The 25,695-nt window shown below is 42.2% G+C and overlaps 2 protein-coding genes across 2 annotated transcripts; both read right to left on the reverse strand.

The window, feature by feature from the left end:
• Nucleotides 1-2,697: 2,697 nt before the first annotated feature.
• Nucleotides 2,698-11,636, reverse strand: LOC135538641 (cytochrome c oxidase subunit 7A2, mitochondrial-like). The gene is made up of 4 exons (XM_064964513.1): nucleotides 11,527-11,636; nucleotides 8,325-8,414; nucleotides 3,143-3,227; nucleotides 2,698-2,929 (listed from the first exon to the last, which is right to left on the reverse strand). The coding sequence occupies exons 1-4, from the start codon at nucleotides 11,542-11,544 to the stop codon at nucleotides 2,874-2,876; spliced, it is 249 nt and encodes an 82-aa protein (XP_064820585.1). The 5' UTR covers nucleotides 11,545-11,636; the 3' UTR covers nucleotides 2,698-2,873.
• A 467-nt stretch (nucleotides 11,637-12,103) lies between these two features.
• Nucleotides 12,104-25,174, reverse strand: LOC135538640 (cell cycle control protein 50A-like). Its single transcript, XM_064964512.1, has 7 exons — nucleotides 24,685-25,174; nucleotides 24,401-24,520; nucleotides 14,652-14,759; nucleotides 14,445-14,532; nucleotides 13,991-14,134; nucleotides 13,697-13,906; nucleotides 12,104-13,389 (listed from the first exon to the last, which is right to left on the reverse strand). Exons 1-7 carry the CDS (start codon nucleotides 24,931-24,933, stop codon nucleotides 13,196-13,198), a joined length of 1,113 nt encoding a protein of 370 aa, XP_064820584.1. The 5' UTR covers nucleotides 24,934-25,174; the 3' UTR covers nucleotides 12,104-13,195.
• Between the last annotated feature and the right edge of the window lie 521 nt (nucleotides 25,175-25,695).

Raw genomic sequence — 25,695 nt, forward strand, 5'->3', positions numbered from 1 at the left:
CTCAGTTTCTTGGCAATTTCTTGCATGGAGTAGCCATCATTTCCTAGAACAAGAAAAGACTGACGAGTTTCAGAAGAAAGTAATTTGTTTCTGGCCATTTTGAGCCTGTAATCGAACCCACAAATGCTGATGCTCCAAATACTCATTGCTTCTTTAACCAGATCAACAGTTTTCATAATAACATAATTGCAAAAGGGTTTTCTAATGATCAGTTAGCCTTTTAAAATGATAAACTTGGATTAGCTAACAACGTGTCATTGGAACACAGGAGTGACGGTTGCTGATAATGGGCCTCTGTACGGCTATGTAGATATTCCATTAAAAAAAAATCTGCTGCAATAGCAGATTGCAGCTACAATAGTCATCTACAACATTAACAATGTCTACATTGTATTTCTGATCAATTTGATGTTATTTTAAATGGACAAGAATGTGTTTTTCTTTCAAAAACAAGGACATTTCTAAGTGACAGTAAACTTTTGAACGTTAGTGTATACATAAATAATGGTCAAAAAGGTGTCAACTATATTTTTATATTTCATTTGAAGTATTTGTTCAATCAATAAAAATCTGTTGAATTTACCATCCAAAGATCCATCCGTGGATTTTCTTGTGGATCTCGAGATGTGCTCACTCAGGCAACTTTTACGCATTGAAAATTGTAGTAAACCAAGTTGAGCCACCGATGTTAAAACACACTAACAGTCCAACATTTAATGAAAATTACAAACAATAAAACATATTACTTTTTTAGTACCATTTTGCTTGATTAAGTAATTACAGGTCAGGTAGGCCATGTGAACAGCCTTGAACAGTTTGGGTATTATTGAGGCAGTGTTGCCTTTCATTGTAAACGTTTTGAATGGATCTTCGCGGAGTAGAAATGGTTAGACCAGTTTCCTTAAACCAAATCTAGATTATGTCACTCATTTCATGGTCAGTGAGGCCCTCTTGTGTTTAAAAGCAGAACATACATATAGGACAGCACATTGAAAGTCATCCACGTGCAGAAGTGACCACTAGGCTACAGGCCCAGGGGTTTTTCCCATAGAACAGTTAATTTATTGGTTCATGTGCACAAAGCTAAAAACATTATTGTCATATCAAACTGTCCACTTAGGAAGCAACACTGATTGACAATAAATTTCACATGCTGTTGTGCAAATGGAATAGACAACAGGTGGAAATTATAGGCAATTAGCAAGACACCCCCAATAAAGGAGTGGTTCTGCAGGTGATAACCACAGACCACTTCTCAGTTCCTATGCTTCCTGGCTGATGTTTTGGTCACTTTTGAATGCTGGCGGTGTTTTCACTCTAGTGGTAGCATGAGACGGAGTCTACAACCCACACAAGTGGCTCAGGTAGTGCAGCTCATCCAGGATGGCACAACAATGCGAGATGTGCCAAGAAGGTTTGCTGTGTCTGTCAGCGTAGTGTCCAGAGCATGGAGGCGCTACCAGGAGACAGGCCAGTACAACAGGAGACGTGGAGGAGGCCGTAGGAGGGCAACAACCCAGCAGCAGGACCGCTACCTCCGCCTTTGTGCAAGGAGGAGCACCGCCAGAGCCCTGCAAAATTACCTCCAGCAGGCAACAAATGTGCATGTGTCTGCTCAAACGGTCAGAAACAGACTCCATGAGGGTGGTATGAGGGCCTGACGTCCACAGGTGGGGCTTGTGCTTACAGCCCAACACCGTGCAGGACGTTTGGCATTTGCCAGAGAACACCAAGATTGGCAAATTCGCCACTGGCGTCCTGTGCTCTTCACAGATGAAAGCAGGTTCACACTGAGCACGTGACAGATGTGACAGTCTGGAGACGCCGTGGAGAACATTCTGCTGCCTGCAACATCCTCCAGCATGACCGGTTTGGCGGTGGGTCAGTCATGGTGTGGGGTGGCATTTCTTTGGGGGGGCCGCACAGCCCTCCATGTGCTCGCCAGAGGTAGCCTGACTGCCATTAGGTACCGAGAGGAGATCCTTAGACCCCTTGTGAGACCATATGCTGGTGCGGTTGGCCCTGGGTTCCTCCTAATGCAAGACAATGCTAGACCTCATGTGGCTGGAGTGTGTCAGCAGTTCCTGCAAGAGGAAGGCATTGATGCTATGGACTGGCCCGCCCGTTCCCCAGACCTGAATCCAATTGAGCACATCTGGGTCATCATGTCTCACTCCATCCACCAACGCCACATTGCACCACAGACTGTCCAGGAGTTGGCGGATGCTTTAGTCCAGGTCTGGGAGGAGATCCCTCAGGAGACCATCCGCCACCTCATCAGGAGCATGCCCAGGCGTTGTAGGGAGGTCATACAGGCACGTGGAGGCCACACACACTACTGAGCCTAATTTTGACTTGTTTTAAGGACATTACATCAAAGTTGGATCAGCCTGTAGAGTGGTTTTCCACTTTAATTTTGAGTGTGACTCCAAATCCAGACCTCCATGGGTTGATCAATTTGATTTCCATTGATAATTTGTGTGATTTTGTTGTCAGCACATTCAACTATGTAAAGAAAAAGTATTTAATAAGAATATTTAATTCATTCAGATCTAGGATGTGTTATTTTAATGTTCCCTTTATTTTTTGAGCAGTGTATGTATATATATATATATATATTTTTTTACTTTTCAAAAGCTGTCTGTTTATGACAACATCAGATGTATTGAGATTTTAAAATGAAGACATACACATGGATATGACTTCATATTGTAGTTGTTTTATTATCTATGGTACATTAATTGTACAATCAATAAATATTGATCCCAGGCATGAAACATATTGGCATTATTGACAGGACAAATAATCTCCCAGATCATACATATCTGCACAACAGAGAACATTAATGTAGGGATGGACATGGACAAGGGCACTCATGCCTTCTTGGGCATGGCTGCATTGAGGAGTTCATACACGACAAATCCACTTCCTGTGAAGAGATAGGAAAGATTTTTAAAATAACAGGCAAAGCAAGAAATGTGTGTGAAACTGGCATTGGACCCCACTGTTTGTGGTTAGACATGACTCTAGTCAAGATTACTTGATCAACTGCCGTAAAGATGCCATTAAACACTTACAATCAAGGTGGGTTAAATCAGGGCTGTACAATTTCACATACCCAATTTCAGGTTAATGCACTTACCAAAGACTGTAAGGGCCATTGTTAGCCTGTACAGAATAGCGTCCTTGGCTCCTCCCTTCAGATGGACTGGAATCCCGTTATCTGCCTGCACAAAGAGGAAATTATCATCCGGCATTCAGAAAACTGACAAGCCCTTTAAAGCAACATATATGAACCAAAAGATAAATGATCCTGCCTGGGTACAGGTCTGTTGGTGGTGGCAATGGTATTTTAAAAATGTCACCACCTGAATATGTTTGTTGATGCATTTCATTCATCAGCACAGCACTATAATTAGACCTGGCAAAGCCCCAAATATTCAGTGGGACATACAATGCCTTGCAAAACTATTCATCCCCCTTGGCATTTTTCCTATTTTGTTGCATTACAACTTGTAATTTAAATTGATTTTTATTTGGATTTCATGTAATGGACACAAAAAAGTCCAAATTGGTGAAGTGAAATGAAAAAAAATACTTGTTTAAAAAAATTCTAGAAAATTAAAAACAGGAAAGTGGTGAGTGCATATATATTGACCTTTGCTATGAAGCCCCTAAATAAGATCTGGTGCAACCAATTACCTTCAGAAGTCACATAATTAGTCAAATAGATTGCACACAGGTGGACTTTAAGTTTCACATGATCTCAGTATATTACAGAACAACTGTTCTGATAGGCCCCAGAGACTGCAACACTACTAAGCAAGCAGCACCATGAAGACCAAGGAGCTCTCCAAACAGGTCAGGAACAAAGTTGTGGAGAAGTACAGATCAGGGTTGGGTTATAAAAAAATATCCAAAACTTTGAACATCCCACGGAGCACCATTAAATCCATTATTTTTAAAAATGGAAAGAATATGGCACCTGGGTACAGGTCTGTTGGTGGTGGCAGTAAAATGGTGCCGGAAGAAAAGGCAGCAGTTTTATGGGCGCCCAACTAATTGTGCTATTATGTGGGTTGTTTTCGCGTTATTTGTAACTTATTTTGTACATAATGTTTCTTCAACCGTATCTTAGGGCAAAAAAGAGCTTCTGGATATCAGGACAGAGCTCACTCACCTCGGATTAGATGAAGATTTTTTCTACAACAAGGAGGAAGCACAAGACATTCTCCAAACACCCCACAGGGCCGACATCCCCGTTATTTGCAAGAGGAAGCGACGCAGATACAGAGGACAAAGAGCCGGATGCCTGGTCAGGACCGGGCGAGAGGGAAAGCTGCCGTTACCATCAATACTACTCGCAAACGTGAAATCATTGGTCAATAAATTAGACGAGGTATGACCACGAATATCCTACCAACGGGACATCAAAAACTGTAATATCCTATGTTTCATGGAATCGCTGCTGAATGATATTCAACTAGCGGGATATACGCTGCACCGGCAAGATTGAACAGCACACTCCGGTAAGACGAGGGGTGGTGGTCTGTGCATATTTGTAAACAACAGCTGGTGCAAGAAATCGAAGTCTCTAGATTTTGCTCGCCTGAAGTAGAGCATATTGTGATAAATTGCAGGCCACTACTTGCCTAGAGAGTTTTCAGCTACACTTTTCGTGGCTGTTTAATTACCATCACAGACAGATGCTGGCACTAAGACCGCACTCAGTCAGCTGTATAAGGATATAAGCAAACAGGAAATCACTCACCCAGAGGCAGCACTTCTAGTGGTTGGAGACTTTAATGCCAGGAAACTTAAATCAGTTCTACCTAATTTCTATCAACATGTTAAATGTGCAACCAGAGGGAAAAACATTCGAGATCACCTGTACTCCACACACAGAGACGCGTACAAAGCTATCCCTCGCCATCCATTTGGTAAATCTGACCACAACTCTATCCTCCTGATTCCTGCTAACAAGCAAAAATTAAAGCAGGAAGCACCAGTGGCTCAGTCTATAAAAAAAAGTGGTCAGATGAAGCAAATGCTAAACCACAGGACTGTGTTGCTATCACAGACTGGAACATGTTCCGGGATTCTTCCGATGGCATTGAGGAGTACACCACATCAGTCACTGGCTTTATCAATAAGTGCATCGAGGACGTCGTCCTCAGTGACTCTACGTACATACCCCAACCAGAAGTCATGGATTACAGGCAACATTCGCACTGAGCTAAAGGGTAGAGCTGCCGCTTTCAAGGTGCGGGACTCTAACCCGGAAGCTTACAAGAAATCCTGCTATGCCCTGCGACGAACCATCAAACAGCAAAGCATCAATACAGGGCTAAGGTTGAATCATACTACACTGGCTCCGATGCTCAATGGATGTGGCAGGGCTTGCAAACTATTACAGACTACAAAGGGAAGCACAGCCGCGAGCTGTCCAGTGACACCAGCCTACCAGATGAGCTAAATCGCTTCTATGCTCGCTCAGAGCTAAGCATGAGAGCATCAGCTGTTCCGGGCGACTGTGTGATCACGCAGCTGACATGAGTAAGACCTTTAAACAGGTCAACATACATAAGACTGCGGGGCCAGACGGATTACCAGGACGTGTACTGTGAGCATGTGCTGACCAACTGGCAGGTGTCTTCACTGACATTTTCAACATGTCCCTGATTGAGTCTGTAATACCAACATGTTTCAAGCAGACCACCATAGTCCCTGTACCCAAGAACACAAAGGCAACCTGCCTAAATGACTAAAACCCGTAGCACTCATGTCCGTAGCCATGAAGTGCTTTGAAAGGTTGGTAATGGCTCACATCAACACCATTATCCCAGAAACCCTAGACCCACTCCAATTTGCATACCGCCCAAACAGATCCACAGATGATGCAATCTCAATTGCACTCCACACTGCCCTTTCTCACCTGGACAAAAGGAACACTTATGTGAGAATGCTATTCATCGACTACAGCTCAGCGTTCAACTCCATAGTACCCTCAATGCTCATCACTAAGCACAAGGCACAACAGATGGTAGTGTGTACGGCCCAGTACTTCAGAGGCTAAGCTGCCTGCCATCCAGGACCTCTACAACAGGTGGTGTCAGAGGAAGGCCCTAAAAATTGTCAAAGACCCCAGCCACCCCAGTCATAGACTGTTCTCTCTACTACCGCATGGCAAGCAGTACCGGAGTGCCAAGTCTAGGACAAAAGGGCTTCTCAACAGTCTTTACCCAAAAGCCATAAGACTCCTGAACAGGTAATCAAATGGCTACCTGGACTATTTGCATTGTGTGTCTCCCCTCCCCAACCCCTCTTTTTACACCGCTGCTACTCTCTTTATCATATATGCATAGTCACTAACTATACATTCATGTACATGCAACCTCAATTGGGCCGGCCAACCAGTGCTCCCGCACATTAGCTAACCAGGCTATCTGGATTGTGTCCCGCCACCCCCTCTTTTACGCTATTGCTACTCTCTGTTCATCATATGCATAGCCACTTTAACCATATCTACATGTGCATACTACCTCAATCAGCCTGACTAACCGGTGCCTGTATGTAGCCTCGCTACTTTTTATAGCCTGTCTTTTTACTGTTGTTTTATTTCTTTGCTTACCTTTTGTTCACCTAATACCTTTTTTACACTATTGGTTAGAGCCTGTAAGTAAGCACTTCACTAAGGACCTGTTGTATTCGGCGCACGTGACAAACTTTGATTTGATTTGAGACCACAACAAACCTGCCAAGAGAGGGCCGCCCACCAAAACTCAGACCAGGCAAGGAGGGCATTAATCAAAGAGACCAAAGATAACCCTGAAGCTCCATAGAGGAGATTGGAGTATCTGTCCATAGGACCACTTTAAGCCAAGCACTCCACAGACCTGGGCTATATGGAAGAATGGCCAGAAAAGTCCTTGCTTAAAGAAAAAAATAAGCAAACACGTTTGGTGTTCGCCAAAAGGAATGTGGGAGCCTCCCTAAACATATGGAAGAAGGTCAGATGAGATTAAAATTGAGCTTTTTGGCCAGCAAGGAAAATGCTAAGTCTGGCACAAACCCAACACCTCTCATCACCTTGAGAATACCATCCCCACAGTGAAGCATGTTTTTCCATCAGCAGGGACTGGGATACTGGCCAGAATTGAAGAACTGATGGATGGTGCTAAATACAGGGAGATTCCTGAGGGAAACCTGTTTCAGTCTTCCAGAGATTTGAGACTGGGACGGAGGTTCAACTTCCAGCAGGATAATGACCCTAAGCATACTGCTGAAGCAACACTCGAGTGGTTTAAGGGGAAACATTTAAAATGTCTTGGAATGGCCCAGACCTCAATCCAATTGAGAATTTGTGGTACGACTTAAAGATTACTGTACACCAAAAGGAACCCATCCACCTTGAAGGAGCTGGAGTAGTTTTGACTTGAAGAATGGGCAAAAACCCCAGTGGCTAGATGTGCCAAGCTTATAGAAGCTGAAGGTGAATAGTTTTGTCTTATTTCTTGTTTGTTTCAGAAAATATTTTGCATCTTCAACGTGGTAGGCATGCTGTGTTAAATTTTTTTTACACAACACCCCCCCCAAATGTTTTTTATTTTAATTCCAGGTTGTAAAGCAACAAAATAGGAAAAATGCTAAGGGGGTGAAAGCCACTGTATATAACCCCAACTAAAATGGGTTTTAGCTACTTCTTGGAGAGCAAGGTGCTGCTTGGGAGATGTTATAACTGAACCTAATACAAACGGAAACACATACCATAAACATGTGCCCTTAAAAGGGTCAGGGATTTCTTAGGCTAAAATGCATTTCAACAACAAATTGCAGAGAAGCAGTCATTGCTTTAGTTCTATGATTAAGGCAGAGTGAGTGCCAGCTGTGGACACCATAGAGGTTAGACAAGAATCAGAAAAGCATTCGATATCATAAGTCTGATTTTGCTTTGGCTGATGCCTGTTTACATATCATACTGCATGCAAAAATGTGTTAGTCCAGCCCGAACTATGAGTGAACCCTATGAGCAACCACATACTTATCTTTCAGGCTACAAAGGGGGAAACAAGATTCTGTTTCCAGAACCTGGGAATAAAGTGCCAAATTTAACCTTAGCATTACCGTACCATTACTGGTCAAACAAGATTCAACACATATTGACTGTCAAATTAGGTAAATAAAACTAAACCAGGATAGAATTGTTAACTTCTGAAAACAGTATTTCAGCTTCGGGAGACAGGTGTTCAGTTCCACATTTCTACTGCTCTTCAGGGGAACTTTCGGCTGCATCGTCACCCGTTTGCCTCGACCCCAGGCCTTACCTGGAACAGCTTCTGCTTCTCTTTGACCATGTTGTCCACCTGTCTGCGGGCACTACTGGAGATAGTCCGTCTGGACAGCTGCTGAAGACCCTGGAAAAAAACAGGTGATCAGGAAAAGATACAAATATTTGTCAATGATTACTGAAGTAATATGTGGACCAACTCGTGGCCTATAGCTACTTCTTCTGCTAGATACAGTAGATGAGCCCTGCTTAGAGGATGTATAGTCCTAGACTTATGTTGTTGCGGGTTAATTTGTATATATTTCACTTATTTTGTTTCAAAGCATTTAGAAACATTGACCCCAATGTCACACAATGTCCCCATTACTTATAGAATGACCCATTAACATTACGAATCAGGTAGAAAAGGCCTGTGAAATACTAGCTCAACAACTACATCGATAAGCCGCATCGCATACAATTGCACAAATAAATGACAGTAATGGTATGGCCACCTGTGACAAGGAAATAAACCGAGTGTTTAAAAACATTAATTTATATCAAAATCTATTGGAAACACTCCCTTAATTGAATCATTCTTTAAAAATTAAAAATAAACTCTCATTACACACTCTTGATTCTCGAGATAGAGGGACACTTGTCAAAGAGCTAAGTGGCAATGAAAAAAAAAAAAAAGCTATTAAATCAAGGCAAACTAATAAGTCACCTGGACCTGACGGGTTCCCATCGGACTTATACAACAACACAAAATGGCATTACCGCTTTGCACCGTTATGAAAATATGGATTTGGCTGCAATTTCATTTCCATTTCCTTGTATGCTTTACCATGTGCTTCAGTAAGAATGAATGGCCACAAATCACACCATTTCCTCACTAAAACGTGGAACTAGGCTAGTGTGCCCACTTTTGAGGCTCCTATTTGCCATTGCGATAGAACCTCTGGCCATCTCAATCCAGTCCAATGAAAATATTAGTGGAGTGAAAAGAGGACAAACAGGCAGTGTATGTGCAGAAGACTTGCTTTTAGACATTTTAGAACCGGTTGCTTCCATTCCACTGGTCCTTAACATTTTTACTTCATCTCAGGATACAAACTATTTAAAGCAAAAGTTAACTGAACCCAAAAGACCACTGTCTAATACTACTCTTAAATGTCCCGTTTAAAATTGTTACAGATAATTTTAGATGCTTAGGAATTACTGCTAAGCCAACCTCGTCATACCTCAAGGAAAATCTCATGCGGCAATTGGAAATGACTAAGAAAGACCTGACACAATGGTCAACCCTACCAATATCAGTTATGGGTCGAGTACATTTTATAAAAATCCAACTCGAATTCCTACATTTTCCCGGTGTATCCCAATTGCTATACCCAAAACTATTTTTAAAGGTGCTGGACACAATGAGCTCAGAGCTTATATGGAATAATAAAAAGCCACATCCATAAAGCCATACTGCAAAAACCAAAATAACTAGGGGGTTTGGGGCTCCTTAATTTTCAGAAATATTATGGGGCTGCAAACATTTGTAAAATGTTTTGGATTCATCCTCATGACTAACTCCAGAGTGGGCAATCGTAGAATCCAAATCCTGTATGGCCACATCGTTAAGAGCTATCGTATGCTCTCCCCTTGCAACTGCCTTTGGAAAGAATTACCTGGTCAGACAAACTCTGAAGATATTGAATAACCTAACACTCTGACCTCACCGGCTGCGTTGCGTGGTATGGGCAGGCATAAGCTACGGACAACAAACACAACTGCATTTTAAATGCACAGAAATACCATGACGAGATCCTGAGGCCCATCTTTTTAAAGGTATATGTGACCAACAGATGCATATCTGTATTCCCAGTCGTGAAATCCATAGATTAGGGGCAAATTAATATTTCAATTGACTGATTTCCTCATATGATCTTTGAAATAGTTGCATTTAGATTTGTTCAGTATAGTTGGTTCAGAGTTCATTTTGATATTCCAGCCAATGTGTCCCGATCGCATCTCGTGTGGATGGACAAAAATCACCATCCACGTGCCCGGTGAAGTCAGCATGTAAGGCTGAATTTAGAGAGATTCTTCCCTACTCCCCTTAGGTTTGTAACCATCTATTTCCACCATCCCCTTGCAGACAAAATTATATATGGAGACAAAATGGTGTGAAATTACTATGACCTCTACAAAGGTGTTACTTTTGCTCAGTGGTGGAAAAGGTACTCAATTAAATGTAATTGCTCAAATTTACTTCGACTTTTCATACTTAAGTACAAGTATAAATAATTCCACCATATATTAAGCAAACCACACAGCACCATTCATTTTTTTTTTTTACGGATAGCCAGGGGCACACTCCAACACTCAGACATAATTTACAAACAAAGCATTTGTATTTAGTGAGTCCGCAGATCAGAGGCAGTATGGAGGACCGGGACTGTTGTCTTGATAAATGTGAGATAAAAACATTTTTTTTAAATCCCTCATCACGCTTGTAGGCGATGTCATGGCAACGTCGGCGAACGAAACTCATGCGTATAAACACGTCATCGGGTCTAACGTTCGTCACGCCCCAAACTGCGCATACCACGCCCCAAACTGCAGGCAGTCATATCAAACGCTCTACTTCGATGCAGTTGTTTTTCACGAGCTTGTCAGTTTTTCACTTAAAAAAAAGTGGCCCAGTTCTGGTCTTTTGACCAATAAGAAAAGTTCTGAAAAATATCTGGTGTGGATGGGGACCGATTGGTGGAAGGTATATCAGAATTGGGGTACTGATGTATCTAACTATTTATGTAGATATTGCATACATAGTGATTGTACCTTTATGACCTTGAGATCAAATAAATACGTATTGTTAAAAAAAACTAGGAAATGTGACTATTCTCATGTTGTGACTTTTAGTAGCCCCCTATGCGACCTCTACACTTGCCCTCGCTGTTTTTCACTTCTGTAAATACTTGTTCACTGTAGTTGAGATTAAGGGGCACGCTTTTACTATGTCGACCTGATTGATTTGCTACTAACGTTAGTAGCAAATCAAACAATAAAATGTTTAGATCAGAAGTCTACCTTGATTTTATCAAGAAATTTTAAATTAACCGGTGAGAGCTAGCATTAGCAGCCTAAGAATGCTAGCTAGTTAGCCAACTACACTGATGTAACTCGCTAGCTAGTTAATTGAGATGTCAGGTAATTGCAGTAACGTTAGCAATGAAAAGTTCGAACAAATAATATTGAACACTTACCATAAGTTGCTTGTACATTTTGGCAAACGTGTTTATTTCGAGGAGTGCGCAAGGACACTTCGAAAACCTAGCCACTGCTTCCGGTGATATCCCAAAATTCTTTGCGGCGAGAAAATTGCTACATTTCCGGTCTTGTTCACTGGCTACTCATTGGTTGGTGTGCGAAGGCTGGACACTGATCTTTATTCGATAGCACAAGGCTCGCAAACATTTTACATTGAGTGACAATGGGCGAACTCGTTTTGCATGGTCCGGTGCCCCGGTAGCGGAGTTTGTATATTTAAGCCATCCAATGGTCCTGAAGTGAAATCTCCACCAATCGGTTCCCATCTATCAGATATCAATATTGGGTCCATCATGTGTCTGTGTGCATTTGTGTGTTCTACATGCAGATGTAGAAAAGCCTGGCCCGACATTCAGTAGGCTGGCAGTAACATCTAAAATGTGTAAATTGTGAGAGCAGCCCTATGTGTGCGGAAATTACACTTTGTTATAGGGCAAGACTAGGGACTGCACCTTACATTTAATTGCATTTGAATGTCATTGGTGAGGGAAACAAACTAAACAATAACATGTATTTTATTTTATTAACTTCTGTAATATCAGTAAATTATCCAACACCATATTAAAGAATAAAAAGGCAGAATTAGCTTTGAAAGAAATAACGACCAAATGAAAAATGTAGGAACTGCATAACAAAATGTGACACTTGTAAAATGCATAGCATTTGGTCAACATTGAAATGATACATCTGTTTTGAAATAGATTTTGATAGTCAAGCATCATCGTAGAGACAAAGTCAGTAGTATTGGTCCATGAAAACCTTCAAATAAAATTGTTAAAAAATGTTTTTGATTATACATTGAACGATTAGACATTGACAAACAAATTGGTGAGAGTCAATACAATCTGTATGTGAACATTTGGTAAAATCTATGACTGCTTTTATCCCTTAAAATGGTTGGCCCTCATTACGAACAAAGCAGAGCAACATGGCTATGAGCTTTTGTTCCCCATTTAAGCCTCAGATGTATGTAAATGAAATACATTAGTACGTTCACCAGCAGGACATATTACATAATATGAGTGTGGAACTGAGTTAAAAATATAAACATCCTTCAGTATTGACATTTATGACAAGCATCATGACAAGCATTGCTCAAATAATATACATGTTCTCATTTGAGACAACATATGGATAAATAGAAATACAATGTACTTAAGGTACACAGGCAACCATTTCAGCAGTCATGTCATACAAAGACACAGTATCCTAAGCTCCCAGAGCCTTCTTGTGTCTCATCCCATTAGTTTACAGGGTGTCACTCACCTTGAGCTTATTCAGGAGGGCACAGCGTTAGAAATATATTTTGTAGAACAGACTATAGTCTCAGAATCAGCAATTGTATCAGTTCTACACAAAATATATCTACCTGGAATGTGCTGAATGTATCAACCTTCTGAACAAACACCCGACTGCAGCCTTCCCCTGGAGGTGGGGATGAGTGAGCTAACATTACAACACAAAACACAAATATTTGAACAAACAAAGACCAGTGCATCCAGGCTAAATCAGCAAGCAGTCCAGAGCAGAGCAGGGCCAGACCAGTGGTGGCTAGACCCAGACATGCAGAGGGAGGAGGTGGTACGGTCTCCATACTAGGAAGACTTAGCTGGGAATGTCTGCACTGTGGTTACGGTTGCCATATTTGTGGTGGATGATGAGGAGGACGATGCCCAGGAAGAAGCAGACTGAGCCCACAGTGATGTAAGCGATGCCCAGGAAGGGGTTCTTGCCACCCATCCAGGAGATGGTGCTCAGGATCATACGCTTCCTGCCCTCGAAGCTCCGCACGGGATAATCTGAGTACATATGGTTAAAGGAAAGGAAATCTGGAATGATAGATGGGTCAGTGAATGTTTTGTATCATGTGTAGAAATTGTGATCTATAAAAAAAAAAATATACAGATCAACTATAGTGAACATTGTCAAAGATGGAGTTGGACATATATATAAATTACAATTGAGTAAACCTAAATGGAATAAGTGTATAACTGAACACAAACTCATGTCTCTATGCCTTCCATGTGCAATGTTCTCTCAATACAAACCTATATACCTGCCATGAACCTCTGTTGTGATTTATTGCGATCGTTCTCAAAAGGATACTGTAGGTGACCTCCAGGATGTATTGTCCTAGGGGCAGAGTCGGGGTCATGTTGGGCTTCTTATGGATGATGCGGTACAGCTTGCGGAAGGTGGGCAGGGCAGCTGTCCTCATCCACACAATGAAATCCTCATTGATGAAGCCATTGTTGTCAGGGTCTGAAGGGTCCAGCTCATAGACAGATTTCCTCCAGTTGACAGGTTTGCTGGTGCCTGAAGGAGGAAAAAGGCCTAGTTAGTCATGATAATTTGATTACTACTAGGCAGTTGTATAATTTTGCATGGTACGCAAATCACCTTGGAAAACTACAGTGAGGTTGTCGTTTCCACCGGGGTTCCTAAACTTCACATGCTTGTCTGTCCACCATGCAATACCCTTCTTCACCAGAGGAATCGCAGTTCTGGAGCCATTGGGGTCAATGTAATACAGCTCCAGAGTGTCTGATGAGAAAAACAGTACCACACGACAATCAACAGCAAGACAGATCTCTTAAGTAGTAGACCAACAGTGATGTGCTACATGGTAAACTAAAGCAAAACCACTTCAACCTGGAAAAAATAAAATAAAAAAAAGCAGACAAGACTCCATATACAAGGGTTGGCCCAAATTGGCAGACACGTATCTAAATAGCAGTACAGGAAAATATGACAAGATTGTGGTTGAGCATTAGTGTGTATTATTTTTACTTGACTCCTGTACTGGAAATGGGACAACTATTTGCTAAGAGAAAATGTATCCCTCTGGTCTTACCATTGAAGAGGCTGTTGGCGATTGCACCACATGGAGCGATAGGCTTTTCGTCACTGGTGCGGTACGGCTCACATTCCTTGCTGGGGCTCTGTAAAGAGTGTCAAGAAGTTTCAGTGCAACTGCACGTTGTTGAAATCAAACAATTAACCATTACATTGAATGGATGTAGGCCTATGTTCTCTCCACCAAGTGCACCTGTAAACATACCTTCAGAGAAGTTTTGTCTCCATTCAACTGGCTGTCATCTCTGGACTTCACATAGCGTCTGTGATTCTGATAGAAGTTTGACAATCCGTAGTACATGAACACGTTGCTCTAGAGGGGAAGAATAGCAGATTAACCTCTTACATCTATGGGGGCGCTATTTCATTTTTGGATGAAAAACGTTCCCGTTTTAAACAAGATATTTTGTCACAAAAAGATGCTCGACTATGTATATAATTGATAGCATTCGAAAGAAAACACTCTGACGTGTCCAGAAATACCAAGATATTCTCTGTGCGTGCCCTAGAACGTGAGCTTCAGGCAAAACCAAGATGAGATGGCATCCAGGAAATGACAAGGATTTTGAGGCTCTGTTTTCCATTGTCTCCTTATATGGCTGTGAATGCGAGAGGAATGAGCCTGCCCTTTCTGTCGTTTCCCCAAGGTGTCTGCAGCATTGTGACGTATTTGTAGGCAGATCATTGGAAGATTGACCATAAGAGACCACATTTACCAGGTGTCCGCCCGGTGTCCTGCGCCGAAATTGGTGTGCAAAAGTCACCTGCCAGTATTTTTCCATGGGATACAGAGAGGAAAGCAAGCTTCCACGAACTGCATATCAATGAAGAGATGTGAAAAAACACCTTGAGGATTGATTCCAAACAACGTTTGCCATGTTTCGGTCGATATTATGTAGTTAATCCGGAAAAAGTTTTACGTTGTAGGTGACTGAATTTTCGGTTCGTTTCAGTAGCCAGACGCAATGTAGAAAACGGAACGATTTCTCCTACACACAGACGCTTTCAGGAAAAACTGCGCATTTGGTATGTAACTGAGAGTCTCCTCATTGAAAACATCAGAAGCTCTTCAAAGGTAAATGATTTTATTTATTTGGTTATCTGGTTTTTGTGAAAATGTTGCGTGCTAAATGCTACTCAAAATGCTATGCTAGCTTTGCATACTCTTACACAAATTAGTCAATTTCTATGGTTCAAAAGCATATTTTGAAAATCTGAGATGACAGTGTTGTTAAGAAAAGGCTAAGCTTGAGAGCAGACGCATTATTTTCATTTTATTTGCGATTTTCAGAAATCGTTAACGTTGCGTTATGCTAATGAGCCTGAGGCTTTAGTCACAAACCCGGATCCGGGATGGGGAGTTTCAAGAAGTTAAGGACCAATGAATTAGGTTAGTTATTCATCGGATGAGAGAGTAGGACTTCATAAGAAAATGCAACAACATTGCAACCCTAAGATGAAAGAGCAGGGGGTTGGGTGAGTCTAAAGGAATTTCTGCAATCAATAACATCCTCCTATAAAAGCTGTGTTTGTGAAATAACTTAACACAATGTTTTAAATAGTAATGATCGATTCTGAGGAAAGAGCCTGACTAATAAAAGGGGGGGGGGGGGGAAACACCCATTTAAATTTGTGTTAAAAAAAAAAAAAACACTGCAAACTTTTTCATTTTAGCGTTGAAAAAAAAAAAAAAAAGATCTGTTGCAGCTCAAGTCGACTACAACATCCACAATACAATGCTCTCTCTATGGGCTGGCTGGCTAGCAAGCAAACATAGCTACACACAATTACATTTACATTACATTTAAGTCATTTAGCAGACGCTCTTATCCAGAGCGACTTACAAATTGGTGAATTCACCTTCTGACATCCAGTGGAACAGCCACTTTACAATAGTGCATCTAAATCATTAAGGGGGGGGGTGGTGAGAAGGATTACTTATCCTATCCTAGGTATTCCTTGAAGAGGTGGGGTTTCAGGTGTCTCCGGAAGGTGGTGATTGACTCCGCTGTCCTGGCGTCGTGAGGGAGTTTGTTCCACCATTGGGGGGCCAGAGCAGCGAACAGTTTTGACTGGGCTGAGCGGGAACTGTACTTCCTCAATGGTAGGGAGCGAGCAGGCCAGAGGTGGATGAACGCAGTGCCCTTGCTTGGGTGTAGGGCCTGATCAGAGCCTGGAGGTACTGCGGTGCCGTTCCCCTCACAGCTCCGTAGGCAAGCACCATGGTCTTGTAGCGGATGCGAGCTTCAACTGGAAGCCAGTGGAGAGAGCGGAGGAGCGGGGTGACGTGAGAGAACTTGGGAAGGTTGAACACCAGACGGGCTGCGGCGTTCTGGATGAGTTGTAGGGGTTTAATGGCACAGGCAGGGAGCCCAGCCAGCAGCGAGTTGCAGTAATCCAGACGGGAGATGACAAGTGCCTGGATTAGGACCTGCGCCGCTTCCTGTGTGAGGCAGGGTCGTACTCTGCGGATGTTGTAGAGCATGAACCTACAGGAACGGGCCACCGCCATGATGTTGGTTGAGAACGACAGGGTGTTGTCCAGGATCACGCCAAGGTTCTTAGCGCTCTGGGAGGAGGACACAATGGAGTTGTCAACCGTGATGGCGAGATCATAGAACGGGCAGTCCTTCCCCGGGAGGAAGAGCAGCTCCGTCTTGCCGAGGTTCAGCTTGAGGTGGTGATCCGTCATCCACACTGATATGTCTGCCAGACATGCAGAGATGCGATTCGCCACCTGGTCAATAATACCAAAGACAATATAAGCATGTAACGAAGCTAGTTAATGCAGTTTGTTTAGGTGATTTTTACAACGCTCTCACCCTGTTCAACCTGCAGACCGATGTGCCTAACAGAGGAGTGCATTCTGAGCGATTCTGGGACAAAGAGCACTCCCCTTTTAAAGAGTGAATAGTCTATTGGGCACTAGCTCAAAAACTCAACATTAGCACAAATCTCATCAAGAAGAAGAACAACATTACAAATATTTCCCAAGATATGAGATCATTAACTTGCCATCTGTAGTATCGTATAGCTTTGGAATCGTGACATAACGTATTTAAGAAAAATACGCGTTACTTGACATGCAGCGCCTCAGTATTCAGACCGCCTGACCTTCTCCATATTTTGTTAGGTTACAGCCTTATTTTACAATTATTCCCCCCACCCCACTCAAATCAACACACAACACCCCATAACGATAAAGCCAAAACAGGTTAAGAAATGTGTGCCAATTTATATATATATATATTTTCTTTTACAAAATATTACATTTACATAACATTTCAGACCCTTTAATCAGTACTTTGTTGAACCACCTTCTTGGGTATGACCCTACAAGCTTGACACACCTGTACTTGAGGAGTTTCTCCTTCTCCTCTCAAGCTCCACCAGGTTGGATGGGGAGAATAGCTGCACAGCTATTGTCCGGTCGGGTTCAAGTCCGGGCTCTGGCTGGGCCACTCAAGGACATTCAGAGACTTGTCCCAAAGTCACTACTGCGTTGTCTCTTGGCTGCGTGCTTAGGGTCTTTGTCCTGTGGGAAGGTGAACTGTGGCCCCAGTCAGAGGTCCTGAGTGCTTTGGAGCAGGTTTTAAATCAAGGACCTCTCATCTTTACCTTTGATCCTGACTAGTCTCCCAGTCCCTGCCGTTGAAAAACACCCCCACAGCATGATGCTGCCACCACACTTCACCATATGGATGGTGCCAGGTTTCCTCAAGACGTGTTGCTGGGCATTCAGGCCAAAGAGTAATCTTGGTGTCACCTCCCTGACCAAGGCCCTTCTCCCCCGATTGCTCAGTTTGGCCGGGAGGCCAGCTCTAAGAAGAGTCTTGGTGGTTCAAAACTTCTTCCATTTAAGAATGATGGAGGCTATTGTGTTCTTGGGGACTTTCAATGCTGCATACATTTTTTGGTACCCTTCCCCAGATCTGTTCCTCGACACAATCCTGTCTGAGCTCTACGGACAAATCCTTCGACCTCATGACTTGGTTTTTGCTCTGACATGCACTGTCAACTGTGAGACCTTATATAGACCGGTGTGTGCCTTTCCAAATCATGTCCAATCAATTGAATTTACCACAGGTGAACGCCAATGAAGTTCTAGAAATGTTTCAAGGATGATCAATGGAAAACAGGATGCACCTGAGCTCAATTTCAAGTCTCATAGCAAAGGGTCTGAATACTTTTGTAAATAAGGCATCGGTTTTTTCTTTTTAATAGATTTGCAAACATTTCTAAAAACCTCTTTTCGTTTTGTCATTATGGGGTACTGTGTGTACCACTCTGGATCGCTGATAATTTTTTTGTTATTTAATCCATTTTAGGTTAAGGCTATAACATAACAAAATGTGGATAAAGTCAAGGGGTCTGAATACTTCCCTAAGGCACTTTGTGAAGGGATTGCGTGACGATTATCTTAGCATGAACGCGACTGGTTAACAGTGCTGGGTGGGGCGTTATATGTTCATTCATTGGATTCCTTCATCTCCCCTTTCAATAATATATTTGGCAATGGCACCATGCAATTCACCCTGGACTAAAGAGGCAGATGGTCTAGCACATTTTTCCTATCATCTGTTAAATTACCCATTTCTCAAGGTAGGAATATTGCAAAAAATATGATCAATAGGCTCATTCAAGAGAAGACATCCTCCCGAGTTATGACATCAGGCAGTATTAAAATCTGACATGTATTATACACATTTTTGTGATCTAAAATTCATATTCCTTTTAACTTCTAGTGGAGTGAGTAACTTTATCACGTTGCTACATCATACCGGGCAGTTTTCTGCCTGCTTGAACGCCAATAACTCAGACACACATGAAATGACCCAGGAAATATAACATTCAAATGGGTGAACCTTTCAAGTATTTCTAAACCGAGCCGATAAAGAGTAACTAAATGGACAATAAATGTTAGTTGCCCAGTCTGAGTGTTAGAGATGTCAACGATGAGTATGGAATCCCCGATTCTGTCTCCTAGAGACGAACATACTTTGGTGCAAATCAATCCCAGAACAGCAGCAAAGGACCTTGTGAAGATGCTGGAGAAAACAGGCACAAAAGTATCTAAATCCACAGTAAAACGAGTCCTATATTGACATAACCTGAAAGGCCGCTCAGCAAGGAAGAAACCACTGCTCCAAAAGCACCATTAAAAAGCCAGACTACGGTTTGCAACTGCACATGGAGACAAAGATTGTACTTTTTGGAGAAATATCCTCTGGTCTGATGAAACAAAAATAGAACTGTTTGGCCATAATGACCATCGTTATGTTCGGAGAGAAAAGGGGGAGTCTTGCAAGCTGAAGAACACCATCCCAACTGTGAAGCACGGGGGGGGGGGGGGGGTGTCGCAGCATCATGTTGTGGGGGTGCTTTGCTGCAGGAGGGACTGGTGCACTTCACAAAATAGATGGCATCATGAGGATATACAAGTATGTGGATATATTGAAGCGACATCTCAAGACATCAGTCAGGTTAAAGCTTGGTCGCAAATGGGTCTTCCAAATGGACAATGACCCCAAGCATACTTCCAAAGTTGTGGCAAAATGGCTTAAGGACAACAGAGTCAATATATTGGAGTGGCCATCACAAAGCCCTGACCTCAATCCTATAGAACATTTGTGAGCAGAACTGAAAAAGCTTGTGCGAGCAAGGAGGCCTACAAACCTGACTCAGTTACACCAGCTCTGTCAGGAGGACTGGGTCAAAATTCACCCAACTTATTGTGGGAAGCTTGTGGAAGGCTACCAGTCACGTTTGACCCAAGTTAAACAATTTAAAGGCAATGCGACCAAATACTAGTTGAGTGTATATAAACTTCTGACCCACTGGGAATGTGAATAAATAAATAAAAGCTGAAATAAATTACTCCACTATAATTCTGACATTTCACTTCTTAAAATAAAGTGGTGAACCTAACTGACCTAAGACAGGGCATTTTTACTAGGAATTGTGAAAAACTGAGTTTAAATGTATTTGGCTAAGGTGTATGTAAACTTCCAACTTCATTACCATGGCCAGGTCGCAATTGTAAATGAGAACTTGTTCTCAACTTGCCTACCTGGTTAAATAAAGGTGAAATAAAATAAATAAAAAAAATACCTATAATGTGGATTATAATACATTTGATGTATTTTTTCATTAGGGCAAAGCAGGCCTGTGATATTGATACATTTCCAACTTTAGTCTTGTATCAGGTGAACTTGTGTCCACATTTGGTCTGATAATTGCCCCATAATCTCCAAAGAGTTCTCTTCAATTGCTACTTCTATATCGATCTCTCTCTAAATAATTAAATTAGTTCAAGCATTTTACTTATAACATTAAAAATAAATGAAGGGGGCCCTTGAATAATTAAACAAAATGGAACTGCAACATGTGAGTGTTCTGTTCATACTGTATTTCACAACCTCTGCGGGTGTTTGGAGTTGCTGCCTATACTGTACGCAATTGAGCAAAGTAGGCTTACTCCTTATTTATTTAGGCTACATTATTCCACAGCCTAATTGTAGCCTAACCAATATCCTAAAGGAAATTCAGTGAAAAGAAAAATCTGACATTGAAGTCAAGGGTTGATGGCTTCTTTTCGATCGACCAAGGTTTTTATTTGGTCGGGGACAGCCCTAAACTCAACATCTCAAATGGGGAGTCGGATTCGCTACCACAAGGACAGACTTTAGTGTGTTTTTCACTTTGACATCTGCTGATGTAAAAAGGGCTTAATACATACATTTGATTGATGATGTGTGTCGGGAGCATGTAGTCCGGCATTGCCCACATTGTATTTTTTTGTAATGTAAAAATAATGTTTAGAAAGTAAAATAATGTCAATTCATAAATGCCATTGTGTAGGCTTATTAAAAGATACATTACTCTTAAAGTGGTAACGCATACTTTTTTGTTGCATACATTGGGGGGGGGGGGATTCCTTCTACTGTGAGCTAACGTATTTCTGTACATTGCGCTGTTTTAGCGCCCAAGAAAACATAATGCTTTCAGGCCAACTGTAATATGATTGCCATTGTAAAGCATAATTTCTCCACTTTCCAGCAAAATCAATGAGGAGACCTTGACGCTGCCCGCCTCTGCATGATTGAAGAAGGCAATGGGTCTTTTTCAAAATGGCGGGTGGGGAAGCGAAACCTGCTGCGTGATAGAGAAAGATGGAGATAAGCAGTGTGTGGAAACAGCTTTTTTCCTCCCGATCTGTCCAACTATTTCACGTCTAAAAAGTAAATAAAACACTATAAACAGTTTATATAATGTGTCATTACATACCTATTTGAAGTTGTGTCAAATTTGAGTCAGATTTTTGGGGCGGCGCTAAAGTTATCTTCAGAAGTAAACAGCAGCTGTTGCGGCATTTTGAGAGTCATGATGGCTTGCAGTGATGACGCAAAAAATGACTGCATTCAGTGAGAGAAGTGCTACACCTGGTGGAGAGAGGCTGTACGACACAGAATGAGTTATAAGTTACGTCATGACACGTCACAATTTAATGTACAGCGTCGGAGGGGTCAGTTTATTCTACTTTTCTCCAATATTATCGGGCCATTACCATGTCGATTATTGCTTGAATAGAAATGTAGTTCACACCCCAGATTTTGATGCCAACACAGTTGCTAGAGTCCCATTAGTTCATTGCAGCCTCGTTTGAATGCCGCGGTTGCGCAAATTTGTACGGAATGTGGTTCGTCAACAGTATTTGCCATTAAAACAAATATAAAATGTATATAAAAAAAATAAACGGTAGCCCTGTATAGGCTACTTGATCAGCCCGCAAATTAAAGACAAACCACCTGCTATTGAAATGCTGCACGTATCATTCACTTTCCTGTCAGATCTTGGCCCATGGCAGGATGGGTCAAGAATATACATTTAGTTTTTTCCTTTCAGGCTAGTAGCTTTCAGTTGGCACTGGCAAATATACCTGAATATCGAACCCTGCTGCGTAAGGCCTATACCTCTACCACTAGTCGTTAGCATTGCTAACGATGGCCTGAGCATTTTCAGGTAGATGGAAAGGCAAATAAAAGTAGATTTGCCTACCTGGCAGAATCATGATTATTTGCATAAATATGTGTTTTGAGAACATCACCACAAGTGCACTGTGTGGCTGGTACACACCTGAATTAAAGGATAACTACACCAAAAAAACAACATTTCTCAGATCCTCTCAAAAATGGTTCCCTGGTGTGGTTTAAGCCATTTCTCAGATTCTCTCAAAAATGGTTCCCTGATGTGACCGTTGTGGAAAAAAATCAGTCCTCCTCCCCGCTAAATCCCCCCCCCCCCCTTATTTGTGTGTGATGAGTAAGGTTTTCCAATTCTGCCCTCTAGAGGATTTTGCAGAAGAGAATACATAGCACTTTGAAATCTGCAACAATGGGATCTGGTTATAAGACATCCTGACCAGTTTTCAACCAGTAAAGACGACTTCATCATGTCTTATGCCCAATGGGTAGTGAGTGTTTGGAACAACAATGGTTGGACATTGGTGACAGGGCTTGCAAACTATTACAGACTACAAAGGGAAGCACAGCCGCGAGCTGCCCAGTGAAACGAGCCTACCAGACGAGCTAAATCCCTTCTATGCTCGCTTTGAGGCAAGCAATACTGAGGCATGCATGAGAGCATCAGCTGTTCTGGACGACTGTGATCACGCTCTCCGTAGCCGACGCGAGTAAGACCTTTAAACAGGTCAACATTCACAAGGCCGTGGGGCCAGACGGATTACCAGGACGTGTGCTGACCAACTGGCAGGTGTCCTCACTGACATTTTCAACATGTCCCTGATTGAGTCTGTAATACCAACATGTTTCAAGCACACCACCATAGTCACTGTGCCCAAAAACACTAACGCAACCTGCCTAAATGACAACAAACCCATAGCCCTAATGTCCGCAACCATGAAGTGCTTTGAAAGTCTGGTAATGGCTCACATTAACACCATTACCCCAGAAATCCTAGACTCACTCCAATTAGCGTACCACCCAAACAGATCCAGATGATACAATCTATTGCATCCACACTGCCCTTTCCCACCTGGACAAAGGGAACACTTACGTGAGAATGCTATTAATTGACTACAGCTCAGTGTTCAACACCATAGAACCCTCAAAGCTCATCACTAAGCTAAGGATCCTGGAACTAAACACCTCCCTCTGCAACAGGATCCTAGACTTCCTGACGGGCCGCCCCCAGGTGGTGAGGGTAGGGAGCAAAACATCTGCCACTCTGATCCTCATCACTGGAGCCCCTCAGGGGTGCGTGCTCATTCCCCTCCTGTACTCCCTGTTAACCCACAACTGCGTGGTCAGGCACAACTCCAACACCATCATTAAGTTTGCAAAAGACACAACAGTGGTCGGCCTGACCACCGACAAGACAGCCTATAGAATGTTCTCTCTACTACCGCATGGCAAGCGGTACCGGAGCGCCAAGTCTAGAACCAAAAGTCTTCGACAGTTTTTACCCCTAAAACATAAGACTCCTGAAAAAGTAATCAAATGGCTGCCTGGAATATTTGCATTGTCCCGCCCCCCCGTTTACACTGCAGCTACTCTCTGTCTATCATTTAAGCATAGTCACTTTAACCATACCTACATGTACATACTACCTAAATTAGCCCGACAAACCGGTGCCTGTATATAACCTTGCTACTGTTATTTTTCACTGTCTTTTTGCTGTTGTTTTTATTTCTTTACTTATCTATTGTTCACCTAATACCCATTTCTTACTTAAAAATCACACTGTTGGTTAGGGCCTGTAAGTAAGCATTTCACTGTAAGGTCTACACCAGTTGTATTCAGCGCATGTGACAAAAACTTTGATTTGCTCTGCAAACACTAACATCAATTATTGCCTTATTGAAGGCCTACACTTTTAACTGTGATTATACAGTAGTTTGGGGACCGTAAAGGTTGCAGGTTCTGCTAAGCTTACCTCAAATGGTTGATCCAGAAAGAAGGGAACAGAGCAGGTACATGGCTTTGTGCTGTTCCAGCTGTAGCTTTGAGAGCAGTTATAGCACGGACTTGACATGTCAACACCAGTGTAATCGATCTGTAAAGTAAGATGATCAATGACACATATGTGTATATAAATAAGTGTTCTACACTAAATACAGACAAGAACTGAAAGATAGCTAGCCAAACAGAGCTAACACATACATACACAATCAATTGGCTACTTCCTGTTGTGTTGGCTTGCTAGTTGGTTAACGTTACCTCTAACTCTTTGATGTTGTTTGATGTCACGAATAGGCCAATGCCGATTGGGATAAAGATGAGACCAATGACAAAGAAAGCAGGAAGAACAGTGCCGGCTGTCAAAATAGGTTGCCAAGCGGGCAGTCTTTGTTGTTTGAACGCAGTGTTGTCCGGCTTTTTATTTTTGACAGTTCCTGCTCCTCCATGGCCAATAGCAGCAGGCTGGTGCCCGTCCTCTTCCTTAGCGTTGTAGTTAGACGCCATCATGGCTGCAGTTCTCGTCGAGCAAAATAATCCACACTGTCAACAATAGTGACAGCTGGCTATGTCGCGAGAAAGCGGATTAATTGATTCCTTTAGAAACGAAAGTTATCTTCTCTATAATGTTACGTAACATTAAATGTAATCACTTAAAACATACAAACATGTTGGATCCGCTTTGTAGAGGATTTCGATCTACTGCGAAAGTAGGCAGCTAAGGATGAGATGGAATCAGGAAGCTCCTAAACCAATGGTGTTGCACGTGATCAGTTGAGTAGCACGTCCCTTTTATGCTATTTTTTTTTAAAGACACTCACTAGCCAATGAGGCCAAATAAATTCATCAGAAAAAAATGTTTTCCCGGTGTGAGGCAGAGGTTCGAAACTATGAAGTCATTCGAACAGAAAATGTTCAAGGATTGTATAAATCCTATACAACAGTGTAATCAATCATTTTGAATTGATCACTTCATTGTGTCTCTCCGTGTTTCAGGACATGTCATCATATCATATGAACTGTCCCTCGCCATCTTTGGAGGATACAATCACTCAAAGACTTGGCCTCTATTTTTTGACCTAACTAAAGCTAGGCTACTCATGATGATGTATACATTACTATTGTTATGATTCTCCTCATATGATTTCAGTGATGCAGTACATGCTGGGGCTGACTGGGACCAGAAATGGCATATCTAACAAACAAAAATTCCCTTGAGGCCCATTTTATTCCTTGAAGCCCCCATTATTATCCAGATAATTATCATTTTGC

This window comes from Oncorhynchus masou, unplaced genomic scaffold (genome assembly GCF_036934945.1).
Source record: "Oncorhynchus masou masou isolate Uvic2021 unplaced genomic scaffold, UVic_Omas_1.1 unplaced_scaffold_1___fragment_2___debris, whole genome shotgun sequence".
Taxonomy (NCBI): Eukaryota; Metazoa; Chordata; class Actinopteri; order Salmoniformes; family Salmonidae; genus Oncorhynchus; species Oncorhynchus masou.

Excerpts from the sequence above, each read along its gene's own strand:
- LOC135538641 (XM_064964513.1), bottom strand. Across the intron at positions 3,228-8,324 it reads AGAAGCAGAAGCTGTTCCAG|GCAGATAACGGGATTCCAGT; the intron begins GTAAGGCCTGGG and ends CTCTTTGTGCAG. Across the intron at positions 2,930-3,142 it reads AATGGCCCTTACAGTCTTTG|GAAGTGGATTTGTCGTGTAT; the intron begins GTAAGTGCATTA and ends ATCTCTTCACAG.
- LOC135538640 (XM_064964512.1), bottom strand. The coding sequence starts at position 24,933 with ATGATGGCGTCTAACTACAACGCTAAGGAAGAGGACGGGCACCAGCCT. Across the intron at positions 24,521-24,684 it reads ACAACATCAAAGAGTTAGAG|ATCGATTACACTGGTGTTGA; the intron begins GTAACGTTAACC and ends CTTACTTTACAG. Across the intron at positions 13,390-13,696 it reads CATCCTGGAGGTCACCTACA|ATTATCCCGTGCGGAGCTTC; the intron begins GTATCCTTTTGA and ends ATATGTACTCAG.